Source organism: Rousettus aegyptiacus, unplaced genomic scaffold, assembly GCF_014176215.1.
Source record: "Rousettus aegyptiacus isolate mRouAeg1 unplaced genomic scaffold, mRouAeg1.p scaffold_m13_p_9, whole genome shotgun sequence".
Classification (NCBI taxonomy): domain Eukaryota; kingdom Metazoa; phylum Chordata; class Mammalia; order Chiroptera; family Pteropodidae; genus Rousettus; species Rousettus aegyptiacus.
The window spans coordinates 72,563,703-72,583,219 of NW_023416312.1; the positions used below are offsets into that span (position 1 = coordinate 72,563,703).

At 34.7% G+C, this 19,517-nt stretch overlaps 1 protein-coding gene across 3 annotated transcripts in view; it reads left to right on the plus strand.

The window, feature by feature from the left end:
- Window positions 1-19,517, plus strand: part of WDR44 (WD repeat domain 44) — a 185,690-nt gene that overhangs the window by 16,148 nt on the left and 150,025 nt on the right. For all 3 annotated transcript variants that reach the window (XR_001594393.2, XM_016124437.2, XM_036226847.1), the window contains exons 2-3: window positions 7,720-7,753; window positions 13,198-13,272. Coding sequence is in view for 2 of the 3 variants with exons in the window: in XM_016124437.2 (XP_015979923.1) it covers window positions 7,720-7,753; window positions 13,198-13,272 (109 nt within the window). In the remaining variant the exon portion in view is untranslated. The remainder of the gene's footprint in view (window positions 1-7,719; window positions 7,754-13,197; window positions 13,273-19,517) is intronic.

The window sequence follows — 19,517 nt, forward strand, 5'->3', positions numbered from 1 at the left end:
TTCACTGCTCTAAAAATCTTCAGGATGAACAATCTAGTCCCTCAACACATGGACTGCAAGAAATAAAAGATAAAGAGAAACCTACTGATGGAAAGAGACATATCAACTGATATGGACCTTATTTGGATATTGATTGAAATGAACCAGCTGTAGAAAAAATAAAGAAAATGAGACAATCTGGGAAATGTTGACTGTATAATACGGACTTGTTAAATTTGATAACAGTACTGTGGTTATATCTTAAAGAGAAATCTTTTTTAGATACATACGGAAATTTTATGGGTAGAAATGAATTACTTTCGGAGATTTGGTTCAGAATTATCTGGCAAGGGAGTGAAGGGAGGGGTGTTGTTATTGACCATTACTGAACATGGTCAATATGCTGTGCACGTGGGTTAATATTATTTTTAATTTTGTATATGTTTGAAATAGTCATAATAAAAAGTTGGAAAAACTAACCCAAAATATTTTTATGGTCATATACATTGTTACTGGCAGATTCAGGACTAAAATTCACATCTCCTGATTCCAGATCATGTTCTTCTACTACATAGCTAAACTTACAATCCTTCTATATCCAGATGGATGTCAAGTTGCCCTTTCAGTCTCTGGGACTCCTAAGCCTTCCCTGGTGATACTTCTAGATAATCAAGGCTTTAATAAATGGCCAGTTTCATTGACTGGCCATTTATTAAACCGTGTGAAACCATGAAGGAGTATTACAATTATTAGGGTAAATAAATTGACAGGCTGCTTGGGTTGTTAAAATCAGCAAAGAGACTTGAGTCCTAGTCCTAAAGAGGCCTTTGATCTTAGCATAAGCTTTAGGAGGTCAGAGATTGTCTGCTGTGTTTACTACTTTATACTCAGTGATTGCCTAGCACTGTGTTGGTACATGTTCAACAGTAGCTAAATGTTAATGAATTAATTCATAGATTAATGGATTAAAAAATTAGTGGATTAATTAAACTTTTCTTGGCCTCACTTTCTTCACATGTGAAATGAGATAGTTGGCCTAAATGATTCTTAAGCTTCCTTCAAACACTAAAAAACATTATTCTTCCCATATGACTGGTTTTTTAAAAATCCTTTTAGGATTTTGAAAAAAAATATCGAATAACTTAACACTAGGTAATATCAATATGTATAGTATGCTCACTTCTAACACTTATGACAGAAAACCCACAGTTATTATGTCGCATCCAAATCTCTTAAAAATAGCTTACTTCTCTGCATTTTCTATTAGAATGATTTTGTTTCTGTAAAATAAATACTGTTCTTAACATTACTAAATTAGAGAATCAGGTTTAGCAAGTTCCAAAGTTGAGCTAAGAGTGTTAATAAAATGTTGTGTTGCTTGCATATTTGTACCTTTCACTGAAACTGTATTGATTGTAGTACTATGTCAGATTTTATGAAGGATTTGGCATTTTGCTTTCTATGGAAACTTGGTGGCTAACTTTTGAGTACGTTGCAGTTATTGTCATCAGATCCAAATCCCAGTGACTAAGCACCTACCTTTGGGAGTAATGATCTTATTATTCTGATAAAATTTTGCCTCATGTATCCAAAGGTTATCATTGGATCAGGTCAGAGTTCATGCAGATATTAAAATGCCTTGGTATTGAACACAAATGCTATAGCGGCGAAAGGAAAACTCCTAAAATTTATTTCCTCTTCAATGTTTTTCTTTTATTTTTTTAAATAACAGTTGGCATACAATATTATATTAGTTTCAAATGTACAACAAAGTGATTAGACATTTATATATAACTTATGAAGTGATCACTCCAATAAATCTAGTACCCATCTGACACCATACATAGTTATTACAGTATTATTGGCTATATTCCCTATGCTATACTTTACATCCCCATGACTATGTTGTGACTACCAATGTGCACTTCTTAATCTCTTCTCCTTTTTCACCCACCCGGGAAAACTCCTGTAATTTAAAATGCTAAATAGTTAGGGACTAGAGAAATCATCTGTTACACATTATTTTATATTCAAACATGATATTTGTTAGTATAAACTCAACATAGTGAATGAATGAAAATAACCTTTTTATAGAAAACAGGGTATAATGAATTAAAATATTCTATCTGTTTTGAAAGTTGCTGAAGTACTCATCTGAATATTACTTTTATATTCAAAACCTATGTGGAAGCCACACAAAATAATTTTAGTATTTTGCCTTTAAGCCATATGGTTTTTTAAGCAGTACTTGTTTAAAGCAGACTTTATTTTGAAGCTGTTTCAGAAATTGCCTCTTTTTCATGTTTAAGTTTAATAGTACCATTGATGGACAATGTCTTCATTTTCTGAGACTATGCTGGAAAATCAGAGGTTTATTCTGTTTTAGTTAGTATTAATATGTTGGAAGATGTTTTATGTTATTAGATAATCAAGGAAATTTAGCACTTTAAAGTTAAAATATGTTAACATTTATTGTTTAATTTAAGCATTTTGGTTATAAGATATTTAAATGTGCCAAAAACATTTGTTTTAAAAAATGCCCTGTGATAATATCTTTTGAAACGAAAATGGACTTCTGAAGTTCTCATTCTGGTTTGTTAGGTTTTATTTAAAGTGCTTAATACCATCAGTACTTAAATATGTCTGTTGCTTTAGAATTTCTTAAAGATTTCTCACTTGTATGGGGTATAAGAGTTATTTTATATAGGCATTTGGCCTTTTTCATGGAAAAAATTACTCACCTTAACCTGTAAAAAGGAGGAATATAATTGTTCAATTTAGTATCTACATAAAATTTTGAAGGAATATTTTTCTAGTTAACTAGATGTAACTGGACATTTCTCTGTGTGTAGGATTATGTTCATGTTTTTTATAATATATCTTGAATTTAAAGGTAAGCAGACAGTATAAAATTTAGATAATTAATCATGGTATAAATTATATCTTCACTTCAAAACTAATGAAGAGTCTTACAGCTTCCTAAAATTGCAAGAACTCCAAAAACCCTTGGTTACAGGTCTTGCAGCTAGTTGGATGGGAAAGCCAAGAGCAGAACTTAATTTTCTTGACTTCTAGTTCCTTATTTCTCCTGTCCCCAAACTCAAATATGAATATAGTGATACACCACTTAATGACAGGGATATGTTCTGAGAAATGCATTGTTAGAGGATTTCACCATTGTGTGAAATTATAGAGTGCACTTACACAAATGTAGATGGTATAGCCTACTACACATCTAGGCTATATGGTATAGCCTATTGGTCCTAGGCTACAAGCCTATATAGCATGTCACTGTACAAAACAACATGAGATCATATCAAACACAAGAGAAAATGATGCAATCAAGATGCATTAAACAGATGTAAGAGGCTGCTGCCAGTGTAGCACAGCATACTGTTTTATAGCAAACTTTTTTTTATAAGTAGGACAAGTATACTCTAAAATAACGATAAAAAGTATAGTAAATAACATAAACTAATAACAGTCATTTATTATCATTTTCAAGTATTGTGTACTATACATAATTGTACATCCTATACTTTTATAGGACTGGGAGTGTAATAGGGTTGTTTACACCAGCATCACCATAAACACGTGAGTAATATGCCGTGCTGGCTAGGACCTTACAATTGGACATTTTCAACTCTAGTTAAAATCTTACATGACCACCATCCTGTATGCAGCTCCTCATTGACAGAAACGTCGTTATGCAGTACATGACTGCAGTTGTTTTCTTTAGGCAAATAATCACTCTAACTAGTGTAATGTTATTATCTCTACTTTTAAGTTAGAGGCTAAGTGGCAGAGAAGAGTTGGGTGGTTATCTGGGGATACTGAAGATTAGTGACACCTCACTTATCTGGCAGCTACTACTTTGGTAATGACGATTCTCTCATACAGCTGGAAATAAGAAATAGTCACTTAAAACATCCTCTGAAAAGTAAAAAAAAAAAGTGCCACAAAGTGCACAATAGAGTCATGTACAAAAAGTCTCAAGGGGAAACTCTCACTCAGTATCTCTGGATTCTTCCTTTACCATGCAGTTCCGTTTTAAAACACCTGGTTTCCCAACTCAATGCAGGTCTGAAGCAAAGATTAGAAGAGTGGGAGGAGGAAATCTTTCAAAGGCAGGCATATGGCCAGTTATAAGAACTGACTACTTAAATAGAAGAAGGAGATAAAAAGCTGCAAAACACAGACATTCCGGACATAGTAGTCTAGGATCCTGTAGTGTGAAGGCAAATAAATCCCCTGCACTTTAGGGTCCCTGGAGAGCATTTGAGTATTAAAATATAATGTGGTATTTGAGCATGATAATTACTCTGAGTCAGTAAGAAAGGGAAAATTATATATCCTTTGTTTAACAAGATATTTTCAAGGAAACGATTACTGAAACAGCAAAGCTTAGCCTATAATGTACTTACTTACAAGGCTTTTGAAATTTGAATTCAAAAATAATTAAAATACTTTCAGAAGTTTTGCACTCAGAGAAGCTTCATCTCTCTGGAAATTTTATCTATGGAACATTTTATTATTTATTACCTAGCAGTGCCAAAAATTAGGTATTGTAGTTGTTAAAGGCAGATCAGGATTCAGAGCCCTTGACTTAATCAGTTTAATCCACCCAAGAAGCAGCACTAATTTCCTTTACTTTGGTGCTCATTCATAACACTACTTAGAATTTTTTCAGAGCCACCATCTTCTAAGACCTTACCCAGAAAGGAGGCAGTATTGCAAAGTAATTGAGTGAGTGGGCCCTAGAGTCACGCTGCCTGGGGTCAAAATCTGGCCATACTATTTACTAGCAATACAATTTATATTACCTAATCTGGCCCATGTCTCAGTTTTTTGTTGTGTAAAATAGGGAAGGTAATATAAACTATTTCATAGGAACTGTCATGAGGACTAACGCTAAAGCAAGTCCAGTCTTAGCACAATTTTTGGCATCTGCTTAATAAATGATGACCATTGCTTTACTATTACAAGGCTCCTGTTGGGAGTGCCTCCTGCGGGAATACTAAATAATGACTTGCAGTTTCCTACTATGAAGTGAATTGTTCTTTTTCTCATCTTGCAACATGATAGAAATCATTTTAACCAACTTTGCTAATTATAGACATGTTTCTACTTTTTACTAGATGCTGATGTCCTATAAATGGATAAAAATGTATCACAAAAGAATCTTTGTCTTACAGACTACCCTGTTAAAGACAGTTTTAGGCTTATTTAGACTGGAAGAAATGATAGTAATCTGAAATGTTTTACTACCTACCAAGACCTTCCTTAACAACTCTTAACATTTAAAATGTTTCAAACATGAGTGTCTTATTTGTTTGTTTAATGACGTCACCAAATACAAGTACGAGCCCATGTTAACCACCAGCTGGATATAATCTGGCAATTTTTCATGTCCCTGTCAAGCGGGCTAGAGCTTGACAGGCTTTAGGGTACCTTTTGTGTTTTCCAGAAATTGGTCTCAGGCTCTCCACTACTGACAGATTGCCAAAGTGCCTTGGAGAAATTTAGCGAAGTTCATCATTTGTGAGTTTCAATGGAGCAATTCAAAACTGCTGAAGAAACTACCACCTATTTTGTGTGCTCCATGTGCTCTCACTTAATCCTTGTAGCAATCCTATGAAGTAAGTAGGTGGTTTTAGTCCCTTTTACCAAGGAGATTGAGGCCTGGAGAAATTAATTTGATCGTGATCACACACAGGGTAAATAAATGGTGGAAACAATATTCAGGCAAGTTTCTTCTGCTTGAAAATCCATGCTCTTCTTGCTATGACCCTTTGTCTCTCAAAAGGAAGTAATAAATTACTCTCTGTTACATGTAAAGCCCCACCAGAACCAATCTGAAATATTTCTGTGTGTGTGTCAATAATTGGTCTATCACCTAGATCCTATGACTCGACAGCCAGAAAATGCTCTTTACCAGCGGTCCCCAACCTTTTTGGCACCAGGGACCAGTGCTCCTATGAGAATCTAATGCCTGATGACCTGAGGTGGAACTGAGGTGGTAATGCTAGCGCTGGGGAGTGGCTGCAAATACAGATGAAGCTTTGTTCTCAAGCATTGCTCCCTGGCCCCTGCCACTCACCTCCTGCTGTGAGGCCATGTTCCTAACAGGCCACGGACTGGTACTGGTACTGGTACTAGTTTGCAGTCTGCTCTTTATGAAACCAGTTACATGCAAAAGAGAAATGTGGTTCCCTATTCTGTTTTTTTGCTTTTGTTTTTGTTTTTCTTGATTGTTTGGACAGACATCTAAAAACCCTGGTCAGATTTCTCAAAATGAGGATCATGGAGAAGGCAGAATTTTTTTCTTCCATTCTCTACCTCATATGGGGCTTGAGTTCTTTAAAATCTTGTTTTCTCTTACCACTATTCCTCTGTGGCAGGTGATTTTTTTTTCCTGATTTGATATTTAGAATGTGTGCCAATATGTGGAAATTCGAGCCCCTTCAAGGTTGTTTTTGTTTTTAATTTTTTTTATTGCACTTGTATTATTTTAGAAATCCTTTTTGTGGAGTATCCTTGGTCCTTGTCACCTCAGGATAAACAGGTTTTTGTTACATAGCAGTATAGGTTTGCCAGAGAAGCCAAATTATTGGGGACATAAAATTTTTCATTTCTGGAATTTGTCCTTTGTTAACATGAAATTATATTGTTTGGGCACTGCAATTAAATGACAGGCCTTATTTTATACAGCTACCTTTTTTGTTTTTTAAACGCCTTAAAACGCCTCACCCCGCAAACTAGAATTGTGTCTTATTCATCTTCATATCTCTAGTTGCTGGTACATAGTAGATATTCCATAAATATTTGTTGAAGAAAGGGGTTGATTTTTCTGTCTGGCAAAAGCAAAATTTTTATCACATTTAAGTTTTGATTAGTGGTCAAGGATTCTTGTACCAAATATGGATTACTCAATGCTGCATGCAAAGAGCATGGTAGTAGAACTTGATGCTTTTCTTGGTTCTGCACCTAAATATGTGACTTTGGGGAAAATCACTTAATTTCTCAGCACCTCATTTTCTTTATGTGTAAAAAGAGGCTCTGTGATTAGATGATCTTGAAAGTGCCATTCAGCACAAAGTTGTGTCAACACAAACCGGGCATCTTTCTTCACAAGCAATGATGTAAATGCCTAATGCATATGAAACTTTTCATCTACACTACAAATCAAAGAAGTACAAATTAAGACAACAATGAGATATACTTTTGCCTGTCAAATTATTAAACAGTTTTAAAAACATTCATTTTTGGCAGGAGTATTAAGAAACTTTTACTCAGAGCAGTGGGAGTATGAACTGATACAACTGTTCTGAGGGCAATTTGAGTTTTTCAAAATGCCGAAAAGTGTGTATACTTTGTCTTTTGACCTGCACATCCACTTCTAGAAGAATTTACTCTAAAGAAATTTATCATGGAAGAGCACAAAATTTTTACAAAGATGCTTATTACATGTCATATATATGGGTATATACTGTCATATATATATGACATGTAATAAAGCAAAAGATACATACTGAAATTACTACATGGTAAGACTATGGGTCACTTTAATTTTCTTCTATATTTTTTTATATTTTCTGTATCTTCTATATGCACAGAGACTTTTTCAGTCACAAAATATACACGTTTTTGGAAATGTATGCTTCTCTTTAATAAATGTATAGAATTATTTCCTTTCTCACCTCCACTATTCAACACCACCTTGCTTTTATTTCTGAACAGGTCTCCAGAAAAGGTTGGAATTTCAACATTAGAGGTAAGTTATGCTTTCTGAAAGTTATGTTTCTACAAATTATGTACACTTTTCATTCATTTTTCTCTTATGTAATTCTTTTCCTTGTTTTTGCTTTCTATTATTTTTTGCTAAACTGAGAGTCATTTTAAGTACAGGAACATCACCAAATAGATATTCTTTGATATTTGATATTTTACATCAAACTAGGTATATACTGTATGTATGTGTATGTTTGTATATGTTTGTGTGTGTGCTGTGTGAGTGTAGAGAAAAACATGCTGTTTTTTTCTACTTCCAGTGTTCCTACCTTCTTTTTATACACATTGAATATTGATCTCTTTGATAAATTATGGTATATTCATATGGAATATTCTACAGCGATGGTTATGAATGAATTAGTTATACAGAATAACATGGATGAATTTCAGAACTGTAGTATTGAGTGGGAGAGGGGACAGCTCACAGAAAAATACATGCAGTAAGATTACATTTATATTTAATTCAAAAACATAGAAAGTTACAGAATATATTGTTTAGAGTTACAAGTATGGTAAAACTATAAAGGATAGCAGAGGAATGATAAATACAGAGTTTAGGATAACAGTCATCTCTAAGAGGGAAGGAATGTAATTGAAATAAAAAAAGATATACAAGAGAGTTGAAAACTAATGGTAACAATGTTCTTTTTCTTAAATGCTTAAGAAAGGTTAAATCATAATTCTTTATTTATATTTTATAAAATACTTTTTGTATTTAATCTATTTAATAAAAACAATTTTAGAAGTAGATATAGACATGGTTAAAATTCGCTCATTGCAAAAGTAGATGGTTGAAAATGTAACTTCCCTCCCATCATCCCTCATCCTCCTCCACCTCTCAATTCCAATATCCAGAGACAATTGCTGTTTATGCTTAGCGCTAAGATATTTTTAGGTTATAACGAATAGGTTTTTGGAATCTACTTTATCTCAGTAATTATAGATTATCTTTAACTTGAATGAAATTAGATAGAAATGAACATATTTAGTAAATAAATATGAAGTTGGGTATTGTTTTTTTTTACTTTGTATTTTGAAATAATTATAGAGTCACAGGAAGTTACAAAGATAGTACAGAGGAGTCCTGTGTATCTTTCACCCATTTCCCCAGTGATTATATCTTACTTATAGTACAGCATCAAAGCCAGGAATTTGACATTAGTAAAGTATGAGTGTATATGTCTATGTCAGTTTATTATGTGTGTATATTTTTGTAACCACCACCACAATCAAGATGCAGATCTGTTTCATCACCACAAAGATCTTCTTTGTGCTACCCCTTTATAAAGTCATACATGCCACCTCCCCCTCCCCACCATCCTTAACCTTAGGCAGCCACTAATTTGTTTTCTCCCTCTATAATTTTGTCATTGAGAGTGTCCTATAAATGGAGTCATATAGTATGTGATCTTTTGAGATCGGCTCAGAAGATTGAGAACCATCCGAGTTGTTGTATGTATCAATAGTTTGTTCCGTTTTAATGTAAAGTAGTATTCTGTGGTATGGATGTACTCAGGCTGTTGAATGCATGTTATGTATAACAGCATATGTATTGCTATCTTAAGCAATCAAAGAAAAGTTTGATGTAGTCCTGACTTTTGATGATTTTCTTATCTCGTAGTAGAGACATGAAGGGATGATATATGAGGTATTGATGTTTGCAGAATAGACTAGACCATAAGTGCCACAAAGAATTTGGAGGAGGAAGGAAGGAAGAGACAGAGTTATCATATGAGTGCTGTTATGTGGAATAGCAGAGAAAAGTTTCAAGGAGGAGATAGAATTGTGCTGGGCTTTGAAAATTGGGAGAGATTTGCATAGTTAGAGAAGAACTGGGAAAGAATTGTATGTTAGGCAGTAGTATGAACTACTTAATATGCAAAGGCATATAATTTGCTGGGAGCATTGAAAGACTGGTGTGACTGATGTAAACATTTCAGTCATGGAATATTGGAAGAATAAATTGGGGCCAAATTTTGAAGAGCCTTGAATGTCAGGTTAAAAACTCTGGGCTTTAAATTTTTGAAGAAAGACATTTAAAAAGTCAATTTTTATATGTCTTATTGCTGTCCAGGGTTTTGTGTTGGGGAATTAAAAAATTAAGTGGTAGAAAGGTGGAAGAACTTTGGAGGAAAGATGCTAAGTACATAGAGAGTTGTTAAGAGGCAGTTAGAATGGCAAGACATAAGACTGCGACAAAGGGACAGTGTTGATAGGAATGGATGGATGAATATGACAACTATTTAAGAGTCATTTCTTGTTTTCTCAACCAAAAAGAGTAGAGGTTACATCTGTAAAACATTTTTTTTTAATTTCACTTTATCAGTTATTAGCTTCTACTTCCTCACAACTAAACTAGAAGTGACATGAATTCTTTAATAACAGACATTTTTAGCTTAATGTTTTTTAGTAGAGAATGAAAATTTCTTTGAGTGTAAGTCACTTGTACAATGATTTATAAAACTGAGTTAGTCTTGTAGGATGTGCATACTAAAATTAAAAAACTCAAATCCGATAACAATACTGTGAGGAGGGTACAAGCAGTTTTCTGATATCCAACGCAGATGGAGTGGTGGTGTGAATTGCTAGAAGTTGAATGATATACTATACTTTTTAAAGGAAGTGTTTTTCTGAGGTTTTGGTAGATGGGGGTTAAAGAAATGTCCTGATGATGGAAAGCTGGGATTTAGTAAGTAGTGTGTTTTAGTAATGGGGCAGCCCAAATCCAACAGTAATAAATAAGGACTGTCTCAAGTGTAGCTGAGTTGGTGTTGGTTTTCTGCAGGCAACATGCTTGACTTTCATTGCTTTTCCCCCAAAGCCTGATTGAGATACTGGGGGAAGGACCTGGACCTTAAACATCTCTGAGAGTGAATCTGTATATGTCTACACATCTCTGTAGATATACTAAATCAGGTTTTACTTGGAAATCTTTCAATTAACTTCTGTAGAGATCAGATCCTCTGGTAGGTGCCATATCACTCCTTTAAACTTACGACAATAGCAGTTTAATTTATAGAAGTGGACAGCTTTCAACAGTTCAAAGTCCAAGAGAGTTTTGTTAAAGCCAAATAAAATAGAATTCTAATCACCACTTGACAGTTTTGGTCAGTGTAAGAATGTCAATCTGTGATCTTTGTACTTAATTCAAACACATTAAATTGAGGTATAAGAGTTTTTTTTGCTTAGGTTAACTTAAGTGGACTATCCATAAAATTAGGTTGTACAGTGCTTCTGATTTTCCTACTAATGAACACTTATTGGAGAATAATTGGGTACGTATACTTGATTCATAGGACAATTGAAGGTGTTTCTCTAATATGCATTAACTGTTCTTAATGACCATTAGCTTTCAAGTATTTTCTGTCCCTCACCTTGTCAGATTATTTTCTTATCTGTTTTCTTTTCCAGTTTTGAGAAATAATTGACATACATCATTGTATAAGTTTAAGACTTACAGCATGATGGTTTCATTTACATACATTGTGAAATGATTACCACAATAGGTTCAGCTGACTTCGTCTTCTCATACAGATGCAATAAAAAGAAAAGAAAAATCAGAAAAATATTTTCCTTATGATGATAACTCTTAAAATTTATTCTTCATAACTTTTCTATTTATCAAACAGCACTGTTAGCTGTAGTCATTGTGTTGTACATCACATCCCTAGTACTTATTTTATTTTATCTTCTGACTGGAAGTTTGTACCTTTTAACTACCTTCTTCCAATTCACTCTTCTTCCACCCTTAATTGGTTTTCAGTAGAGGAATTTTTTTTTAGTTTAAAACTAAAATTCGATTAAAGGATATATAAACTTAAGATATCTGTATTAACTGAAGAAAAAACAGAGCATACATTACTCAACATTCATTCAGCAAATGATTACTTTTGCCAGGCACCATTTTAGGTACTGGGTAAGTGGTAGACAGAACATGCAAGGTGCCTTCTCTCATGGAGCTGACATTCTGGTGGGGCAGGCAAGAGACAAAAAAATAAGCAAGTAAACAGGGTCATTTCAGATGGTGATAAGTGTAACAAAGAAAAAGAAAATAGGATAATGCAATAGAAAGTTAGAGGAGGCCTATTATAGGGTTGTCAGGGAAGTCTGTTCTGACGTAATAACACATGAACTATGACCTTGAGGATGGTAAGGAACCATCCAGTTAACCAAAGTATGTTTGTGGGTTTTCAGTGGGAGAAGGAGGTGAGAAATGTGTAGATGTTAAAGATGTAGGCAGGGGCCATATCATGTTATGCCCTCATGGGCTGTGGTAGAGTGTGGATTTTATCTAACATTTAAAATTTCATGAAGCAGCTTTTCTCTAGTAGAATCTAAATAAAATTGGTAGTATTCCCCAAATGCTGGTAGGAATTCAATGAAACGACTTTTCAGCTTGAAGTTATTGGAAGTCCTACAGAAATTTCTCAAGCACATTAAATCTTTAGCATTATAATAATCTCTGGAATAATTATATCATTGAGCCTGTCATGGCCATATCCTGAGACTTCGCAAAAGTGCTCCCTTAATGCTTACATGCATCCTTTTGTGCCTTAGGTCGCTTATCTGACCAAGAAAAAAAGTGGTTATAGTGGCCTCCTTCTAACACGCTCTATGGTGTGAACCAAGAAGCATGAAAAGTTTTTTTTTTCTCAGTGTCGGTAGTAGCACTACATTCAAATTGTTACACTTCTGTGAAAATGTAAAGGCGACTTAAGATAAAGAAAAAATATGGTGCTAAGATTTGCAAATGTATGATTACCTTATTCTACCCCAGTTTTTTTCCAGCAGAAATGCAATATCCATTATCTACCTTCACTAACCTCCCAAACATATATATATGTATGTATGTATGTGTATATGAATGTATACATAGGTATATATATATATATATATATATATATATGTATTTTTGGTGGGTTTAATTTTGTTCATCTGTTACTGTATTGGGAACTTCATTAAATTTCTGGTTAAGTCTTGATTTATAGAAAACATATAGAGTTTTTAAGAAAATTATCGAATGTGGTTTTCTGTGTTATTGTCTTTTATATTTATGTGTAGTTATAGAGCAGTACTTTGGGAAAAATAACAATTCTGTTTCATTCCTTCACTTAAATCTTTAATATTTTTAAGTTACAAAGGTGCTTAGTAGTTCTTATCTTCCCGTACAGTTTTTTGTTATTAAAACATTTGTGTACTTTCAAAGGAAAGATATTTTATTACAGCAGAAAAATTAGAAATTTCTCATTGATAACCTTTTTATGCAAATCATATTGTCCCAGTTGGCCTAAACTCTCTGGGCATTGATCAGTGTACAAATATCTAAGCCCTTTGATTTATTAATGCTATGTTTTCTAATTTGTACTCTTTTTAAATAGAGTTTTAAAGAAATGATGTTATCATTTGGTCTCTCTTTCCTCTTTTTAGGAAACAGAGAACACTGCACACAAAGTTGGAAATGAGTCCACTGTACAAGAATTGAAACAAGATGTGTCTAAAAAGGTTGGTAGATAAAATGTCAATATTAGTTTAGCAGATGGCACTTACATGGTATATTGTAAGTAGAAAATTTTTCATATTGTTTTAGTATAGTGCTCTGTGTATGGTAAATATTCAGTAAATGTTTCTTGAATCTGTTGAATTTATGATTGAAGACACATCAGGCTTTTTAGAAGTCATTTCATAATTGATAATTTATTCTTTAAACAGCATTTTTTAAATTGCATTTATTGGGGCGATATTGGTTAATAGGATTATATAAGTTTCAAGTATAGTTATGTAATATATCATCTGCATATTGTATTGTGTGCTCACCACTCAAAGTTTAGTCTCCGTCTGTCACCATATATTTAACCCTTTTTACCCTATTCAACCTTCTCCCAACCCCCTTCCCTTCTGGTTTAAAACTATTTTGAAAAATGTTTTATAATGTGCTTTTATTTTTTATGCTTATATTTTTATTAAAATAAGTTATAATAACTCTTGAGGTTACTACCAAGAGTTAAAGGTATTGAAAAGCTCAGTGTAGCTATTCTGATGTCTTTCGGAGTTGGAGATTATAAGAAGTCATTACTCGGGCTATCATCAGTAAATCAGAAGACAATGAATGTTGTTAGGACTAAGGCACAATGGTGGTTGTCCATCCAGCCCTCGTTCTGGCACCAGGTAATACAGACTTTCTCAGTATGAATCCTGCGTGAGCCTCTGACCCAGCGCCGGTGTCCCGGAAAAATTCTCCAGACCAGCTGAGGTAGAGAAGAGGCAATTACCCAGTGGTTTTATTGAAGAGCTTTCAGCAAGAGTATGATGAATTCCATTTTAGACATGATGAGTTTGTTATGCCAGTAGGACACTCAAATGGAGATGTCAAACAGAGATTTCAAAATTTGGTTCTAAATCCTCAGTGGATAGGTTGTAATTGAAGATATGGATTTGTGAGTCGCTGCATCCACTTGCCCACAGGAACCCTTGCATTCCTTTCCTGCAGATGATGGAGTTATAGTGACTCACCACTATCCTCTTCCCTTGATCAACCATTGTTCAGACTTGTCAAGAGCACTATTTCTAAACATATGATACAAGAACCACTTATATCAAGGAAGAGAAAAAAATGGTGGAGATGATAGAGGCTCTGTTCCTACTTGTGACCAAATAAAAGTTGTGACAGAAATTCAGAGCAAACAGCAAGGAAAGTGACCTGGGATGTAGAGGAACAGAAGCACTAAAACTAGGGAGAGAAATAATCAACTTGCAATGGTAGAAGGTAGGAGGGGGCAAAGAAGTGAGGCTGCCCAGTCCAAGCAACTGAATGGGACAGAGGCTGTGGCAGTGGCAGCCAGCAGCTACAGACGCCTCTTAAAGGGGCCATGTGTGTGAGTGGACTTTCATGGTAACAGACCCGTGCACTCTGAGCACAAGTGCCCGGTTGGCTGCTCTGGGGGCACCAGGGACTTACAGGGGAAAACTGAGTTGTTGGGGTGAGGACTGGAGCAAGGCTTTCTTCCAGACAGAAGTGCTGGTGGTATCCATTGTTCTTCTGTTGAGTGCCCCCCGTCCACTCCCAGTGTGTGGACACAGCACCGCCATAGCTGAGACCGGATATCCCCCAACTCATGGCCCCACCCAAGCCACATCAAAATTAAAATGCAAAAGGTTAAATACAAGGAGAGAATCTTAAAAGGAGCAAGAGAAAAGCAGGGAGCACCCATAAAACTTCCAGTTGATTTCTCAAAAGAAACTATGCAAGACGGAAGGGCTTGGCACAAAATATTCGTGATGATAACCCAGGTTCTACAACCAAGAATACTTTATCCAGCAAAAGCTCTCATTTAGAGTTGGACAGATAAAGAACTTTCCAGACAAAAATAAGTTAAAAGAATTCATTAATACCAAGCCAGTGTTACAGGAAATGTTGGAGGGACTTCTTTAAGAAGAAAAAATATGTATCAAAAACAGGATTAAAGAATGGTCATAACTACATACCTATCAACAAGTACCTCAGATGGAAAAGAATTAAGTGTTCCAACCAAAAGGTAGGGCGGCTGAATGGATAAGAAAACAAGACCCCTGCATATGCTGCCTAAAAGAGACTCACTTCAGATTAAAAGACACACACAGACTAAAAGGAAGAGGATGGAAAAAGATACTACCTTGGTAGACCTAGAGGGTATAGTGCTAAATGAAATGGGTCAGATAGAGAAAGACAGATATTGCATGATTTCACATACATGTGGAATCTGAAGAACAAAATCAACAACAATGACAATGACAGCAGAAATAAACTCATGGATACAGAGAATATTTTGAGGGATAATAGGTGGGAGGGTGTTGGGGGGATGGCAAAAAAAAAGGCAAAGGGATTAAGAGATACAAATGGATAGTTGTAGAATAGACATAGAGATATAGAGAGTAGCATGGGGAAGATGGTTAATAATGTAATAGATATGTAAGTGGGAAGAGGGGTACTAGATTTAGTGGAGTGATCGCTTTGCATATTATGTGGCTCTCTGATCACTATGCTGTACAACTGAAACTGGTATATTATTGTATGCCAACTATAATTGAGAAACAAACTCATTGGATTGTGCAATGTAAATACAAGCAGCTAATTGTCTATTATATTTCAGTAAAGCTGGGAAAAAATCAAAACAGAATAAAACAAATATTGGCGAGGATGTAGAGAAAAGGGAACCCTTAGGCACTGTTGGTGGGATTGCAAATTGGTACACCCACTATGTAAGATAGTTTGGAGATTCTCCAGAAAATTAAAATTAGAACTACCATATAACCCAGCAATTGCACTTTTGAGTATTTATCCAGAGAAAACCAAAACACTGATTCGAAAAAAAAAAATGTACTCATATGTTTACTGCAGCGCTATTTACAATAGGCAAGATATGGAAGCAACCTAAGTGACTATCAGTAGACAATTGGATAAAGAAATTGTGGTACATATATACAATGGAATATTATTCAGCCATAAAAAATGAAATCTTACCATTTGCAATGACATGGATGAACCTAAAGAGTATTATGCTAAATGAAATAAGTCAGACAGAAAAAGACAAAATACCATATGATTTCACTTATATGGAATCTAAAGAACAAAATGAATGAATAAACAAAACGTAACACATTCATAGATACAGAGAACAAACGTGATTGCTAGATGGTGGGGCTTGGGCTAGGTGAAAAACGTGAAGAGATTAAGTAGTACAAATTGGTATTTACAAAATAGTCACGGGGATGTGAAGTACAGCCTAGGGAATATAGTCAGTATAATTGTAATAACTATGTATAATGCCAGGTGAATACTAAACTAATCGGAAGGATCACTTAATAAATTATATAAATGTCTACTATGCTGCTTCACCTGAAACTAATCTGAAATGAAATTTTGAAAAGTCATTACTCTGTTAGCCTTTGATACCTTTTGAAGAATTGATACTATGATGCTTCAGAGTTTGTTTTACTAGAAGAGACTGAGCATAAGATAAAAATTTTGACGATGGGGTAGTTCACAGTATCAGGATAAAACCTAAGGAGAGAGATGGTGTATGTTCATCCATTTATACTAGTTTTGAGTTTCCTGTGCCTCAGACACTATTCTGGCCAGTGGGTTTCCAAAGACTAACAGAATGACACATTCTGTACACTAAAGTTTCTCAACACTATTGACATTTGCAGCTGGGCAATTCTTTGTTGTAGAGGAAAGGGTAGACTGTTCTGTACATTGTAGAATGTTTAACAGCATCTCTGGCTTCTACCCAACAGGTGCCAGTAGATTCCCTCCACCCTGTCATGACAACGAAAATTATCTCCAGGCATTAACAAATGTTTGGGGAAGGGTGCCGAGCAAGATCATTCCAATGAAGATCCATTGTTTTACCCTTACAGGATTTAGAAATTTAATGAACTACATATTTTAATATTGATATACTTTTTGTTTTGAAAGAAAAAGTTTTCTTTTTGGGAGAAATGGTGATACTGTGTATCAGCATAAATAAGAACAAGAGTGGTACCTTTTTTATTTTTTAATCAGAAATTGCCTACAGTTATACACCATAGCAACTATCTTGAGTTTTTTTAGCATTCCCTTTTGGTTTTTACTTATTTGCATACCTTTTTTAACTCTTAATTGTAGTGTAGGTAGAATGTTGTATTCTATACTTTCCTCTTACCGTTTTTACATTTTCATATTTCCACACAATTTCAATAATAATTTTCATTTGATTTATTGTCAGTTTTCATCAAACAAATGTATTATACATGTATCTAATTGTTTTTATTGTTGAAAACTTGAAATGTTTGTACTTTTTTCACTTGAGCTTTCTTTTTTAAAGAATTTTTTCTTAGGATAAATTGCAAACGAGTAACTATAGTTAGTAACAGAAAAATGGTGATTTTTCAAGGAGAATTTAGAAGCTGAAAAGTAGCGAGTAAACACCATGGGACAGAGAATGAGGCTTAAAATTCTAGATATCACTTTTTAAGTTCTAGCCTTTTCAATTAAGTGCCTCGCATTAATGATATAGGCTGTAGGGATACACTTTGGACCAAGAAACAATCCCTGCGCCTAGTAGATTACATTTTAGTATAGAAGGAAACTAGATAAACACAAAACTGAGTGTAATGTAGTAAGTGTTCAAATAAACTTAGAAACTATTACAAGAACACAAAAGGAGGCTTTATTTCCTGCTGATAACGAGGAAGACTTCATTGAGAAAGTAGCATCTGAGCTGGTTCTCGATGAATGGATAAGATTGGGCAGGCAGAAATGGGAGAGGAAAGGTATAACCAAACACATGGAAATGATGAATGTGAAGAATGTTTGAGGATACATCCAGAAACCTAACTTAAGGTTGTATTATGGGAATGCCTTGTGTCATACTAAAACATCTGTTTTTTTTTATTTTATGGTCACTGGAAAAGCAGTGTTTTTTTTTTTTTAACATTTTATTTTTTTATTTTTCCCCAGCCCTCTCCCCGCTCCCTCTGGTAACCACTAGTCCATTGTCCATGTCCATGAGTCTCTATTGGTTTGTCCTGTTCATTTGTTGCTTTTAGGTTTATATCCCACATATAAGTGATATCATGTGGTTCTCAACCTTTTCTGTCTGGCTTATTTTGCTTAGTATGATTATTTCAAGGTCCATCCATGTTGCTGCATATGGCAGTATTTCATCCTTCTTATGGCTGAGTAATAATCCACTGTATATATTTACCACAGTTTCTTTAGCCAGTCATCTATCAAAGGACATTTAGGTTGTTCCCATGTCCTGGCCACTGTGAATAATACTGTTATGAACATCAGCGTGCAAATATCTTTTCGAATATGAGTTTTCAAGTCTTTGGGGTAAATACCCAGTAGAGGGATTCCTGGATCATATTGTATATCAATTCTTAGGTTTTGAGGAACCTCCATACCAATTTCCATAATGGCCATTCCAATTTGCAGTCCCACCAGCAGTGCATGAGGGTTCCTTTTTCTCCACATCCTCTCCAACATTTGTTATTACTTGTCCTGTAGATTATAGCCATTCTAACAGGTGGGAGATGGGATGTGTTTTTGATTTGCATTTCCCTAATAACTAACGATGTTGAGCATCTTTTCGTATGTTTGTTGGCCATTTGTACGTCCTCTAGGGAGAAGTGCCTGTTCAGATCCTCTGCTCAGTTTTTGATTGGATCTTTTTTTTTATTGTTGTTGATTTGTATGAGTTCTTTGTATATTTTGGATATTAGGCCCTTATCAGAGGCATTGCTTGCAAATATATTTTCCTATTCAAATGGTTGTCTCTTTACCTTGTTGATGATTTCTTTTGCTGAGCAGAAGCTTTTCAGTTTGATGTAGTCCCATTCATTTATTTTAGCTTTTACTTCCCTTGTCTTTGAGGTCAAATTCATAAAATCCTCTTTAAGTCCAAGCTCCTTGAGTTTCGTTCCTACATTTTCTTCTATGTATTTTATTGTTTCAGGTCTTATATTCAGATCCTTAATCCATTTTGAGTTAATTTTGGTGTGTGGTAATAGACAACAGTCTAGTTTTACTCTTTTGCGGGTGGCTTTTCAGTTTTCCCAGCACCACTTATTGAAGAGGCTTTCCTTTCTCCACTGTATATTTTTGGCATTTTTGTCACAAATTATTTGCCCATATAAATATGGGTTTATTTCTGGACTCTCGATTCTGTTCCACTTGTCCATATGTCTGTTTTCTGCCAATACCATGCTGTTTTGATTACTGTCGC